This window comes from Nothobranchius furzeri, chromosome 12 (assembly GCF_043380555.1).
Source record: "Nothobranchius furzeri strain GRZ-AD chromosome 12, NfurGRZ-RIMD1, whole genome shotgun sequence".
Classification (NCBI taxonomy): Eukaryota; Metazoa; Chordata; class Actinopteri; order Cyprinodontiformes; family Nothobranchiidae; genus Nothobranchius; species Nothobranchius furzeri.
Genome location: NC_091752.1, coordinates 63,155,174 through 63,167,748, shown reverse-complemented (window position 1 = coordinate 63,167,748; position 12,575 = coordinate 63,155,174). Strand labels below are relative to the sequence as shown.

The window sequence follows — 12,575 nt, the reverse complement described above, 5'->3', positions numbered from 1 at the left end:
TATAAACCTCTACTTTCAAGCATCAATACTATTTTATCTCCCTGAATAGCAGCTTTTCTCTGTTTTATCAAGTCTGCTCGTGTTTTCCTCACCACTAAACTCTGCCACCTGCTAACATGAAACTACAGAAAAAGAAATGTTTTCTAGTGAAAACCGCTCTCATGTTAAACATTTTCAATATTAGCAAAATAACAGAGTCCCCGAGTGTGCAGGATTGTGTCCCCTACCTTTCCTCACACTGTGCAGGCGCTCAGCTGTAAAGCTTGGTTTATGCTTGACGCATTTACTTTCCGCTTAGTGATGCGGCTCTCGGATGGAACGCGCTTCACAACTCGCAGCGTTTATGGTTCATGCGGCTTGTCTCTGCGGTGAGCCAATATTCTCCCAAACTGTAGGGGGCAGCATGGAGCTCTACAGCAGGCATCCAACACTACACCATAGTAGAAGTAAAAATTACTGTTGTTTACAACATGGCATTCCAGCATTTTTAACAGAGTCCTCGTCTTTTCCGACAGTGCGAGCTATTCCTCTCCAAGAATTATTAACTACATGTTGATCGCGGTGATCTTTGAGAACTGAATCATACAAATGTCTGTATTTACGAACCTCTGCCAAACTAGTTAGTGCCGGTCCGCCATGTTTTCCGCGTCCGACCGTCCGCGTGGTTAGAAAATTTCCTAGGTGCGCGGTGCAGAAATTTTGGGCCGTGCGGAGGCGCGGTGGAGGGGCGTGGTTGTTAAAATGATGCAATTTTGCCGTGCGAACCTCGCGGACGCGTCAAGCATAAACCAACCTTAAGTGGAAACAAACTCGTCTGTCGAACTTTTACTCTGTGATGCAAAGTTTGCATTCAGCAGCGAAAAACACTACCTAGAGGATGCTCGTAAAAATGCGTCAACACGGTGGATTTACCACCAGTTTTAAAGAACGGGCCGCACGGTGGCGCAGTTGTTAGCACCGTTGCCTCGCAGCAAGAAGGTTGCAGGTTCGAAACTTGGCTGTGGCCTTTCTGCGTGGGGTTGCGTGTTCTCCCCATGCATGCGTGGGTTTCCTCCACAGATCACAACATGCCCTGTAGGTTAACAATTGTATGTCGCTTTGGATAAAAGCGTCTGCCAAATAAATAAACATAAACAGACTCTGGGCAGCGCGAAGCGAGTTTTCAAGGCTCACTGCAGAAACTCAACAGCTAATCTCCGCTCACACTCGTCTGTGTGAGCGTGACCGTCTGACTGCTGAGCAACTAACCTGTAAAATAATTCAAGTCATCGTGCTAGATCAGCTTTTCTCTGTGGTGGACGGCTGACACCGGGTTCTTCCCACTAGAGCCAATTATGGATTACAAATAAATATAATAAAAATGATCTCAATCACATAATAAATCTCACAACACGCAACGTTGTGAGATTATTTTTGGCTTTTTTGAACTCTTTAGTCTGTTGAGAGCAGACGGCGAGTGACTTGAGTCTCGTTGCTGCAGCCTGTAGCTGTCATCCATCATCCTGAGCTGGACTTTTCTGGTTCTCTTGAAGACATTTAGCCTCTCATCCCAGCCTTCTTTAGTTCCCAGACTTGGGTTGTGAGTTGTGGTCCGAAACAAACACACTGACTGTGCTGCAAGTCTTTTTCGTTCGTGTTTGAAAACGTGTTTCTAAATGAAGGTGATGATGTTGTTCATAAAATTAAAATTCATGTTGAAGTGCAGATTATTCCATCAACCTGTGGTTAGCTGGCTCCTTTAAATCATGTAAAGCTTTTGGACTCTGCCTCTTGAAAGAATCAGATTCAGGAATTGAACCGGAATCGAAATGAGGAACTGGAATCTGAACCATAATCGTTCAAATTCAAACTATGCCCAAAAATTGTGAGGAATTATGAAACAGTGATAAACTTGACTAGCTGTTAGCTTATCGATCCAGCCACTAATTGCCATTTTTCTCAAGAGGCCATTCGGTGAGCTAAATAGGGTCAAATAATTTATTCTCAGCAGAACCCCGCTTCTAAACATCCTAATTGCGATAAAACCTTTATTTAGATTCCAAGATTGAAAAGGGATCAGATATTTTTTTTAAGTAAAACCCTTAACCCGTTATGAATGAGAGCTGAAATAAGTTTTAAAAGCTATTCACCAGATGAAGTCGGTGCAGTGGCTGCAGAAGGTGGGCTGCTTGAAGAAGCGCGCGATGAATTTGTGGTCCTTCACCTCGTGCACGTTCTTCTGCCGGAGAGCTCCCTGGCGCGCGAAGCCCCGCACGGGCTGCTTGGGTCCGTCCTCTCCGTCGCTGTTCGTCGCCGCCGAGTCTGCCATTCTCCGAGCTCACGGTGCGGCTGTTCGGGGGGGCTTATTTAACTCAAGGTGTCGCCGACGGACAAACAGTAAACAAACAAACAAATAAAAATACAGGAAGAGGAAGAAAAAGCACACGAGCGCTGTTTGAAGTAAAAGCAAAGTGGCGCGTGTTTTGGAGTTGTTGGGAAGTGTCTGCTGAGCTGATCTGGGTTCAGATGTTGCTGCTGCCGCCGCGCTCTGCCTCTCCTCCCTCCGCTTCCTCCTTTTCTTCTCAGAGCTCCGACAGCAGCAGAGCAGAGAGATAGAGCTGCGCTCGTTTCAGGAGATGACCCCATCCATCACTTCATCCTAAACAGTTGATGTCAGAAAGTTTTTATTATTGTAATAAGATAAAGGTAGACAAGGATCTCACTATACCACATTACCGGGTTAGACCCATATTTGCCTTCAGAACTGCCTTAATCCTTCATAGGTGTTAGAAACCTTCCTTATAGAGGTTCTGGTCCATCTTGACATGACATCATCCCAGCTCCATTCATGATGGGAGCCACCTGTTCCACCACATGTTCTGGACTGACTGAGATCCGGTGACTATGGTAGTTGGAGTCCAGTGAACTCGTGTTCATGTTCTAGAAACCAGTTAGAGATGATCTGAGCTATGGTGCACGATCCTGCTGGAAGTAACCATCAGAGGGGGCCATGTGGTCATAAAGGAATGAACATGGTCAGCAACAAGACTTGGGAAGGCTGTGGTGTTTACACCAAGCTCAGGTGGTGCTGAGGAGTCCAAAGTAGGAGAACACCCCCCACCGCTGCCACCATTACAGCAGCAGTTTGTAGCGTGAGGCAGGATGAATCCATACTTTCATGGTGGTGACACCAAATTCTGACCTGAGCATCTGAATGTTGCTCCTGAAATCCAGACTCATCAGACCAGGAAAGGTTCACCAGTCTCTTCGGGTGTAGCTCTGTTGATCCTGTGTGAACTCAGGTTCCTGTTCTCATCTGACAGGAGAGACACCTTGGCATCATCAACATTCATAGAAACTTCTGCCATGATCTGCCCCTGCCCTCCTGACTGTCTCTCTCCTGCCCTGATTAATCTGTATTGTTCTCACCTGTCCCTCGTTAACCTGCCCATGTTTCCTAAATAACCTGTTGTATTTATACCACCTGTTTTGCTGAAAACCCCCCCTACAAAACAAAAGGATTCAACAGAAATCACAACTTGACACAACACCAACCGAATCTTTTTACCTAATATCAAGTTCAGTAAATTCTCTATGAATGCTTCTTTTCAACTGATCTAGAGCAGAGATCTTGTAACAGTTTAGGTTTTTGTTTGGTTTTGTTTTGGTCAAAGTGGTCAAAAGTCGGACATGTAACAAAAATACTCTGAACAACAATCTGTTCTGTTGGAGAACTTTGGTTTAGTCACATTTCAGTTGGTGTTTCACCCAAGGTGCAGGTGAACTAAAGAAAACCTGCAATAAAGAAAACGGATGGAAAGGACGCTGCAGGAACAATTGGAACCAAGATGCTTGGATCCTTTAAGGGGTGATGACAAAGAGAAACAGGTGAGACACTGGGTTATTTAAACCAGAAGATTGGATCTTTTTGTTGCAGGGATTAGATAACCGTTATGTGTTCACTCAGAGACAACAGAACAGAAAGAGTCAAGATTAAAAGTTAAGAATTTTATTACTAACCAATTAAACTAGACTGACTTTAACTAAATGTATAGTGTAACTAAAAATGGATGAGGCGGTGAATGGATGACGTGTGATGTAAATCCGAAGAAGCGATTGTTCTGGCGGGAACTGAAGATGTTGTTTTGCATTAAGCTTTGGTTGGCTTCAGAAGCACATGAGACCCCATCATGCTGGCCTACCTTGCCTTTGGTGGAAGTCCTCAGTAGATCAGGAACATCGAGGTCCAGCGAACCCTCTCTGGAACCGAGCCGGTAGGAGAAGCCGCGGTTCCGATCAAACCCGTATTGAGTTACTTCCGGCACACGACACTTTTATTGGCGTCTGGTCAGACCCAAGCCTGGGTCGGTGGATGGAGCTATTATTCTGAAAGGAGCTGTTGCCGCTGGTTGGTGTAGTGACTGGATTTTTCAGCTTGTCGTTGTTCTTTCGGTTAAAGAGTAGAGATCAGGATTGGCCTCTCCATCACTTTCTCTGGAACGCTTTGAACTGGCGTTAGAGCTGACGTGGCATAGTTTTATACTTCGGTTGTTATGGTTTATTGTCGAATGAAAATTACCAAACACCACAACGCCTCCGTCAGATCTGTCAGATTCTGATTGGATCAGTGAAAGGAATGTGTCATGTCTTTTTAACGCTTCGTGAAATGAGTCCTGTTGGAACACTTAAAGTCATATTACTTATTATATTCTATAGGATCATAATGAAGTAATAAATATTTTGATTTCACAGATCGGTCACATCTTATTATATTGACTAACACTTGGTTGGATTAGCTTTATTAAAATAGAGTTCTTTGATTAATTAAAAGAAAAAAGTTCAGTCTTCGTTCTTCTGTTGAGCTGAAAATAAGCAGGTTAGAAGGAATGCACGAGACCTTGAGAGTATCTCTCATGCAGACTAGTCCTGAGCAAAGAAGGGAAAAAACACAGCCTTCTGTTCCGTTACAAGGTGAAATGTAACACGTTTCAGCGAAATTAACAATAAACTGTAGGAAAATAAATACAATGTTAGTTCAGCGCTAATGGCTAATACATGTGCAAGATAATCGCATTGTTAGCTATCTTTTTCCTAGTTATTAGTGGACATTTTCCTAATGTCCACTCATCCAACAGTATAATCAGAACTCTGTATGTCTATAGAAAGTTTGTAATTAATCGCCTTTAATGTGTGAATGAGGGTAGGAGTTGGGGTTGGGGGTCCTGACTTGTCTCGGACACAAGAAAGAGGGTCCTCAAGGACAAACGTTTGGAAATCGTTGAGCTAGGGTACTCTTCAGAAGTCCTCCTGGTGGTGGGTGAAGAATATTGTTGCTTTAGCTAGTCGATACACATAAACTTGTACTTTTCTGACGAATGCTAACAGAAGCTAACGCAGCTTTAGAAATCTAAAATCAAAACAACACAGTTAAAACAGAATTCACTTGTTTTACCGGTTAACATACAGACAGATGCTAGCACTGCCGCAGCAAGTCGCTAGCCTGGCAAGCCTTCTGTGAACATTCTGGCCACGACCCATAGACAAAGTCTGGTGATTGGCCAGAACCTTGTCTCAGCATGCTATTGGACAATCAACAACGTGACAAACTCACCACTCACCGTTACCGCTGTCAGTCAGCGGGGCAGTCTGCCATGAACTGTCGAAGAAAACGAACATACATCCTTTTTCTAAATAAAGGACTTTAGTACCTCTGTCTACTCTTGACTCAAAAAAAAGTCTGAGAAATAGTCCAAAGTTGATGCCAAAGCCGTGTCAAACAAGCCACCGCCATCTTTGTTGTTTCTCTCCGCCGCAGTAACATCCTACCCTTGCTGTAGAGCGCAGGGATCCAGTAGGCTCTGTCTATGAAAAGTAGCCATTTAAAACTCCCATGAGCCTTTGCTGTAAAACTTATGATTCATGTTATCATAATCTTCATTATTGAGTTTTAAGGATAAAGTAGATGCTCCCTGCCTTTCTACCATAACAGGCTAATAATTATTGTGCAGTTTTAATATTAGTGCTAATAAAGATGTACCTTTAGTGATGGCAGCCATCATTAGGATCATTCCTCGGGAAATAACTGATATTCTGCCTGACTGCATTATTGAAAAACTAAAAATAACTGTTACCTTGCTACTTTATATTATGATTCTGAATTTGTTCACCCCCCCCCCCCCCCCCCCCCAAGACATGATACACACACACACACACGTGGCTGTAAGTGACCTAGATGAGATTGATTATGCTGCATGATACATAACAGTGTGTGGAGATCAGCTCATCAAATCAAGATCCAGCTCGCTCTCTCTCTCTCTCTCTCTCTCTCTCTCTCTCTCTCTCTCTCTCTCTCTCTCTCTCTCTCTCTCTCTCTCTCTCTCTCTCTCTCTCTCTCTCTCTCTCTCTGTGTGTGTCTCTCTCTCTCTCTCTCTCTCTCTCTCTCTCTGTGTGTCTCTCTCTCTCTCTCTCTCTCTCTCTCTCTCTCTCTCTCTCTCTCTCTCTCTCTCTCTCTCTCTCTCTCTGTGTCTCTCTCTCTCTCTCTCTCTCTCTCTCTCTCTCTGTGTGTGTGTGTGTGTCTCTCTCTCTCTCTCTCTCTCTCTCTCTCTCTCTCTCTCTCTCTCTCTGTGTGTGTGTCTCTCTCTCTGTCTCTCTCTCTCTGGTCCCCATTAATTCACTCACCTATTCATACTTCTGACATTATCTACCTGCAGGATTATATAACCGGCTGTCCTGTCAGCTGTGAAAAGAAATTAATAGCTTACTTTGCAATGGTTACATGCATCAAGAGACTTGGGTAGTGACATATCTGTGAGAACCTGAATTAGCTTGAGTGTAAGATTAAACTATTTTTATATATAGCCTGAGTCACAGAGCTCTTATATTTTATCAGCATAGAGGATGTGATGTAACTCCTCCGTAGGGCTGCTGAGCCATAAGGAGCACATCCACACCATTGGTGAAGTTAGTCGGGACAGTTAACCCCAGAAGCAGTCCGGTGGGGGCAAAACTTTTTTCTATTTTTTGCTACATGGACAAACATCCGTTTCATCTTCATCCTTATCCGTCTGGAATCATAGGTTTCACCCTACCCCTTAGCCATGTTGTGGCATTTTGCATGTTTGTCCCCAGGGTTTGAATTATGGGGGAGCTAGGGGAAGCCCGGCTCCCCCGAAAGCAGGCTATTGACGCACCCAGGGAAGCCCGAAAAATGGTCTTCCAAGCAGACCTGAGCGCTCCTAACACACAGTGAGAATATTCTCTGTGGTTCCAATCATACCGAGCCAGGTCGAAAATACCATGTCAGTGCCTGCCGGTCACCGATTGGCTAGGGGGTGGAGTCATTGGGTGTTTCTCAACGCCAAGGAACCCCGCCTTGATGTCTTGGCCCCGCCCCAGTTGCCTAGGAGATACGTCATCGGGAGCCGCCAAGACGTGTTCCAATGTTCATGTTCTACCGAGGCGTGTGTTCTACATTTGATAGCCGTTTAGCTAGCTGAGCAAGGATTCATGGGAGGTGTCTTGTAGCCTAGCTTTGGTCAAAAATTACCCAGAATACACCACGTTATTTTCAAAAGGATGGCGGATCAGAAGCCGGCAGCTACTATGGGGGCAAATTTCAAGTTTAAAAGTAAGTCAACTAATTTAAAATGTTTTTTTTTTAGATCCAAAAAAGTTATTTATTGTTGGTTATTAGCTGCAGCTTCGGTGGCTAGCGGGTGGTAACTTGCTTACATATTTAACAAATTTATACACAATTTAAAAATTAAAAAGCTCATTTTATACATATATTGAAACTAATACGTATAAAAATAACGTTATCTCCCATGTCACGTGGCATTACGTGACCGCCGTGGAAGCCGCGGTCACGTCACGCAAGTCTGTTCCATTTAACCGTTTTCTTTGACCAAGGAAGGACAGTGTCCTCGTAAGCAAGGCGCCTGGCCTCGCAAGACATCGCCTCGCAACGCCAGGCGCCTTGACATTGAGAAACACCCACTGGTTTCTCCCGGGCTTTCTACCTGCTGCCCACAGCCCTTTTCAGGTTCAGAGTCTGACAAAAAGCCAGACACCGAGCAGAATATTCACAATCGTGGTGCTGTTTTGTGTTTGTGTCACGTACAGATCAACCTGTGCTACAGATCACCTCACACTAGCTGGATCTTTGAAACAAAAAAACCTTCCTGCAAATTTTGAGTTAGTGTAATCGCCACTAAAAGTCTTTGAAGCTTGAAATCCTTCTAATTCTACTTCAGTAACCATAGAAACAAACATCTGACAAAAAGATCCAAACTCACTAAAGCTGAAAATTTTATGAAAACAAAAACTTGTGTCTTTATGAAAACTTTTGGCAGCCAAAAACATTTTTGGAGCCATTAGAAATTCTAATTGGTTTACTTGACTTGCTGCTGACACCAGCTGAGGGACGATAATCTTCTTTTCTGTTCACAATCAACTGTGATCCTGTCGAGTATCTTATTTGTGCTGTATTGTATATTTTATCTGAATTAAAATTTCTCCTGTGATTTTTTGTCTCTTTCTGTGTTTTTATCCTTCATGATGTCATACCATATGTTCATTTTCTGCATATTTAAAGAGCAAGTCACCCCCTACCAGAGTCTTACGCCACTCCCACTTCCTGTTTGAAAAATACAAGAAACGCTGTTGCCTGGCAGACCGAGAGGGCGGAGCCGCTTGCAAATACACACACACCAGCTCACAACAGCATTGTGACATCAAAATGTACCAGCTGACGTCATACGGTACCTCTTAGCCAATAGCGATGGCAGATTTAAATTCAAATGCAGTGCAGAGTTTTTACCTGACAGTTTTAGGCAGAAAAATTTCATTTTAACTAAGATGTCAGATTGTTGACTGCACGTGTCTACAGCACGATTACACACTCATTTATATAGTTTATCAGCTAAAAAGTTGATTTGGGGGTGACTTGCTCTTTAACTTTTTGTGCTACAAATAAATCTTAAATTTTGTTCTCAAAGCTCTCTCTCGAATTTTATTTATTTATTGCTTTTCCCAAAACAGTGATCTTTATTTTTCATCAATCCCTGCACAAGAGGAGGGGAAATTGTTATATAAACCTGTTGTTGCCTCCATCACAGACCAACTTGGCACCTTTCTCACTTGAAGCAGACACGAACGCTCTCACAGCTGTGCTGCTTTACCCGCACTATCTTCATTTACTGCAAAGCAACGTTTTAGCTCTTCTCTGCCTGACTTGCGTAACAATTCTCTGATGAGTTTTATCCCTCATCGTCTCGCTCTTTTACTGTATCTCTACACCGAATCTCTTCTCTACTCAAGTGCTATTAAACGTGGCTCAGACATCGTCAATCTGAAGCCACGCAGGCTCGTTTTGCCTTCACACCACATTTACATAGCTGCATTTTTTCTCTCACCCCTGTGTTTCTGTCTTTCCTTTGGCTCTGTGCACCACTGCATGTCGTTGTGTGTTGTTGTGCATGTTCATTGTGCGTAACCGTGCTCACTCTTGAAGTTGCTGATTGACACATGCAGCAGCAGTGCTCACAGCTCTGGGGCAGAATGTTTTTTAATCTATTTTACATTTTTCACTCTGGAAAACTCAGCATTATAAATGACTTTTCAGCGGGAGTGTATGCACTGTGAGAAAACTGTTATATAAGATGCTTGCATTTTTGTCTCTGGGTGCAGAAATGAGAAGGGAAAATGGAGGTTCATGAAAAGAAAAGCAGGTTGATTAGGGTGTTTACTGTGGTGACCAAAGGGTGAAAGATGATGTATTTCTAATGCAGATTCAATTAAAAACACTTTCCCAGTGCCAGAGGGAAACTAGACTGTGTACTGACTCATTTTTAAGATGAACTGCAGCTGCTTCTCGCTGTGGGCTGGAAGTATCTTCAGTAGTGGTCTGTGTTGCAGCAGATTTAGTTTAGTTTAGTTTAGTTTATTTGTCATATGCAAGTTAGCACAGGGTCAACATTGCAATGAAATGTGTTTGACGAGCAGCGGTCTCTCAGCAGCATAATACAATAGAAAAAAAGAACAAGGTATAATACAGTAAAAGCAAAATATTAGAGAGTCATGCTAAAAGTAAAAGCTTACTAAATAGATAAGTAAGTATAGATGACTAAATATAAATATATCTAAAAAAAAAGTGAGTAGTAACATTAAAATGAAGTAACCAGTGCAGGTTAAATTTTACTTGTGGAGCTGCAGGGTAACATCTGTATCCTGTGTTGTGTGTGTTTAAGTGTAATGGTTGAGGTGTCGTATGGCGTGGTGGTAGAAACTGTTTTTAAGTCTCGTAGTCCGAGCAGGCAGACTCCTGTAACGCCTGCCAGATGGTAACGAGGAGAACAGCTGATGCGCTGGGTGGCTGTGGTCCTTGATGATGCTGTGTGCTTTCCGGAGGCATCGCTGGAGATAAATGTCCTGAATGGCAGGAAGCCTTGTGCCAGTGATGTGCTCTGCTGCTTTCACCACCCTCTGTAGTGATTTACGGCTGCTGGCAGAGCAGCTTCCATACCAAACTGTGATGCAGCTCGACAGCAAGCTCTCAATAGCACACCTGTAGAACTTTGAGATGATACTCGTGTTCATGCCAAACTTCCTTAGCCTCCTGAGGAAGTAAAGCCGCTGGCGAGCTTTCTTGATAACAGCGTCTGTGTGGAGGGTCCAGGAGAAGTCCTCAGTGATGTTGACTCCAAGGAACTTGAAGCTGCTGACCCTTTCGACCATGACACCGTTGATGTGGATGGGTCGGTGTTCCCTGACTGGTCGTTTCCGGTAGTCCGCTATCATTTCTTTGGTTTTGCTGATGTTGAGAGACAGGTTATTATCCAGGCACCACTCGTGCAATGCCGTCACCTCCTCTGTATAGGCCGTCTCATCATTCCCTGTGATGAGGCCTATGATGGTCGTATCATCCGCAAACTTGATGACGATGTTGGACTCATGTTTTGCAACACAGTCGTGTGTGAACAGGGATCTGCAGAAGCCTTCAACTGAAAACCCTGCTGGTGAATCGCTGCCCTGTGAAGATGCTCAGGATCATCCATCATTTTCTAATAAGGATCCTCAGATGATACCGAACTGCCTGCTGCTATGTGCTTTCCTGGGTTTGTTTTGTATTGCTGCACTTACTGTTTGATTTTGTATAGTCTTCTCTTGTTTGGTTTGTGCTTCCTGTTTGTGATTGCCTCCGCTTTCCAGCTGTGTGTGTGTTTACACCCTGCCCTTTCTCTCTATCAGTTGTCAGTGTGTTGTTTGTCATTGGTGCTCTTCATCATTCCAGCCTTCTTTTTCATTTTCTCGTGTTTGGATTATACGTCAAATTTTTTATTTCTGTAATTTCTGATTATAATCAGTCACTCTGAGTTTTTCATGCAGGTTGAACACGAAAATAGTCTCCTACACCTATCTCCAGCATTAGCGTCTGATGGAAAATAGACGGTGAAACTCTAGGATTAGAAAAGCCTGATAGATCTATGTCACACTGTCGCTTAACATTCATGGACTCACCCATCTAGGCTCACAGGGAAGGCTGTTGTTGTTTTAGCGTCCAGGAAACAGAAGGGAATGTCACTTGGTTTTTAAAGTGTGTTCCAGATCTGGATGACCCTTCCCTGGAAATTAAAGAACTAGGGGGACTGGGGGTCAGCCCTGGGGGTCAGTCCTGGACTTCAGCCAGCGATGGACCGGCTCCTAAATATCCAAAACCAACAGCCTTAAAACACTGATTCAGATTATCTTGTTCACAGCTAACAAGCCCATTAATCTAATTTGTGTTTCTCCATCAGACTTGTGTGAGCTCTTACAAGCAGGTGCGCAGATGGGGTGGGGGACGGGGGGGATCTGCCCCCCCCCCAGATTCAGATTGACCCCGATCCGTCCCCCCTCAACTAAGGCCAGAAAGAAAGCAAAATCGGAGGTTAAGTGCTTGAAGCTCCTTTTTCCAATTACATTGAATGCAGCATGATGTAAACAAACACCGACTCCAAAGGCGCCAAAGAGGGTGCTGCTAGGATGCAGGATGAAGCGAAAAAGGCAAGCAACGATTACTGCGTTTTTAAAAAAGACCAACAGTGTAAGTAGGCGGGACCGATCTGTCTGTTTATGCTTGTTGGTTCTACTTTCAGTATGTTGTTGTCAGTGTTGGGACTTACTCGTTATAAGTGCCAAAGCCTCATTGCTGACTTTAACAAGTCCCATCTACAAATATGATCCCTCACCAAGTTACTACTTTACATCAGAAGATAGTGGAGATGTGGAACCTTCAGGCTGAGCAAAGTTTTGGAGTTTTTAGAGCTTGAAAATCGCCTCCCGCTGAGAGGCTCCCAGTCGGGGAGAGGAGGAGATGCGCGCAGCATAAGAGCGCAAATATTAGATAAAACATATAATTGCAGACAGGTCTGGTCTTTGTTGACTGATCACTTTGACTGGTCATGATTGACTCCGATTATGAAGCAGAATATTGGCTCTGATGAAGAAATTCACTCATCCAGCCGGGAAGATTGACGCTGCTGCAGCATCAGACAGCTGGTGCTGCACGAGAGTGTGTGGAGTTTACAAGCTCCAAACGTTGGGTTTGATGTTGGTTT

The 12,575-nt window shown here is 43.8% G+C and overlaps 1 protein-coding gene across 2 annotated transcripts in view; it reads right to left on the bottom strand.

Moving 5' to 3' along the window:
* prkcbb (protein kinase C, beta b) overlaps window positions 1-2,446 on the bottom strand; it is a 166,559-nt gene extending 164,113 nt beyond the window's left edge. For both annotated transcript variants that reach the window (XM_054750673.2, XM_054750672.2), the window contains exon 1: window positions 2,130-2,446. In XM_054750673.2, coding sequence (XP_054606648.1) covers window positions 2,130-2,308 — 179 coding nt within the window. In that variant the 5' untranslated portion in view covers window positions 2,309-2,446. The remainder of the gene's footprint in view (window positions 1-2,129) is intronic.
* Window positions 2,447-12,575: the final 10,129 nt, after the last annotated feature.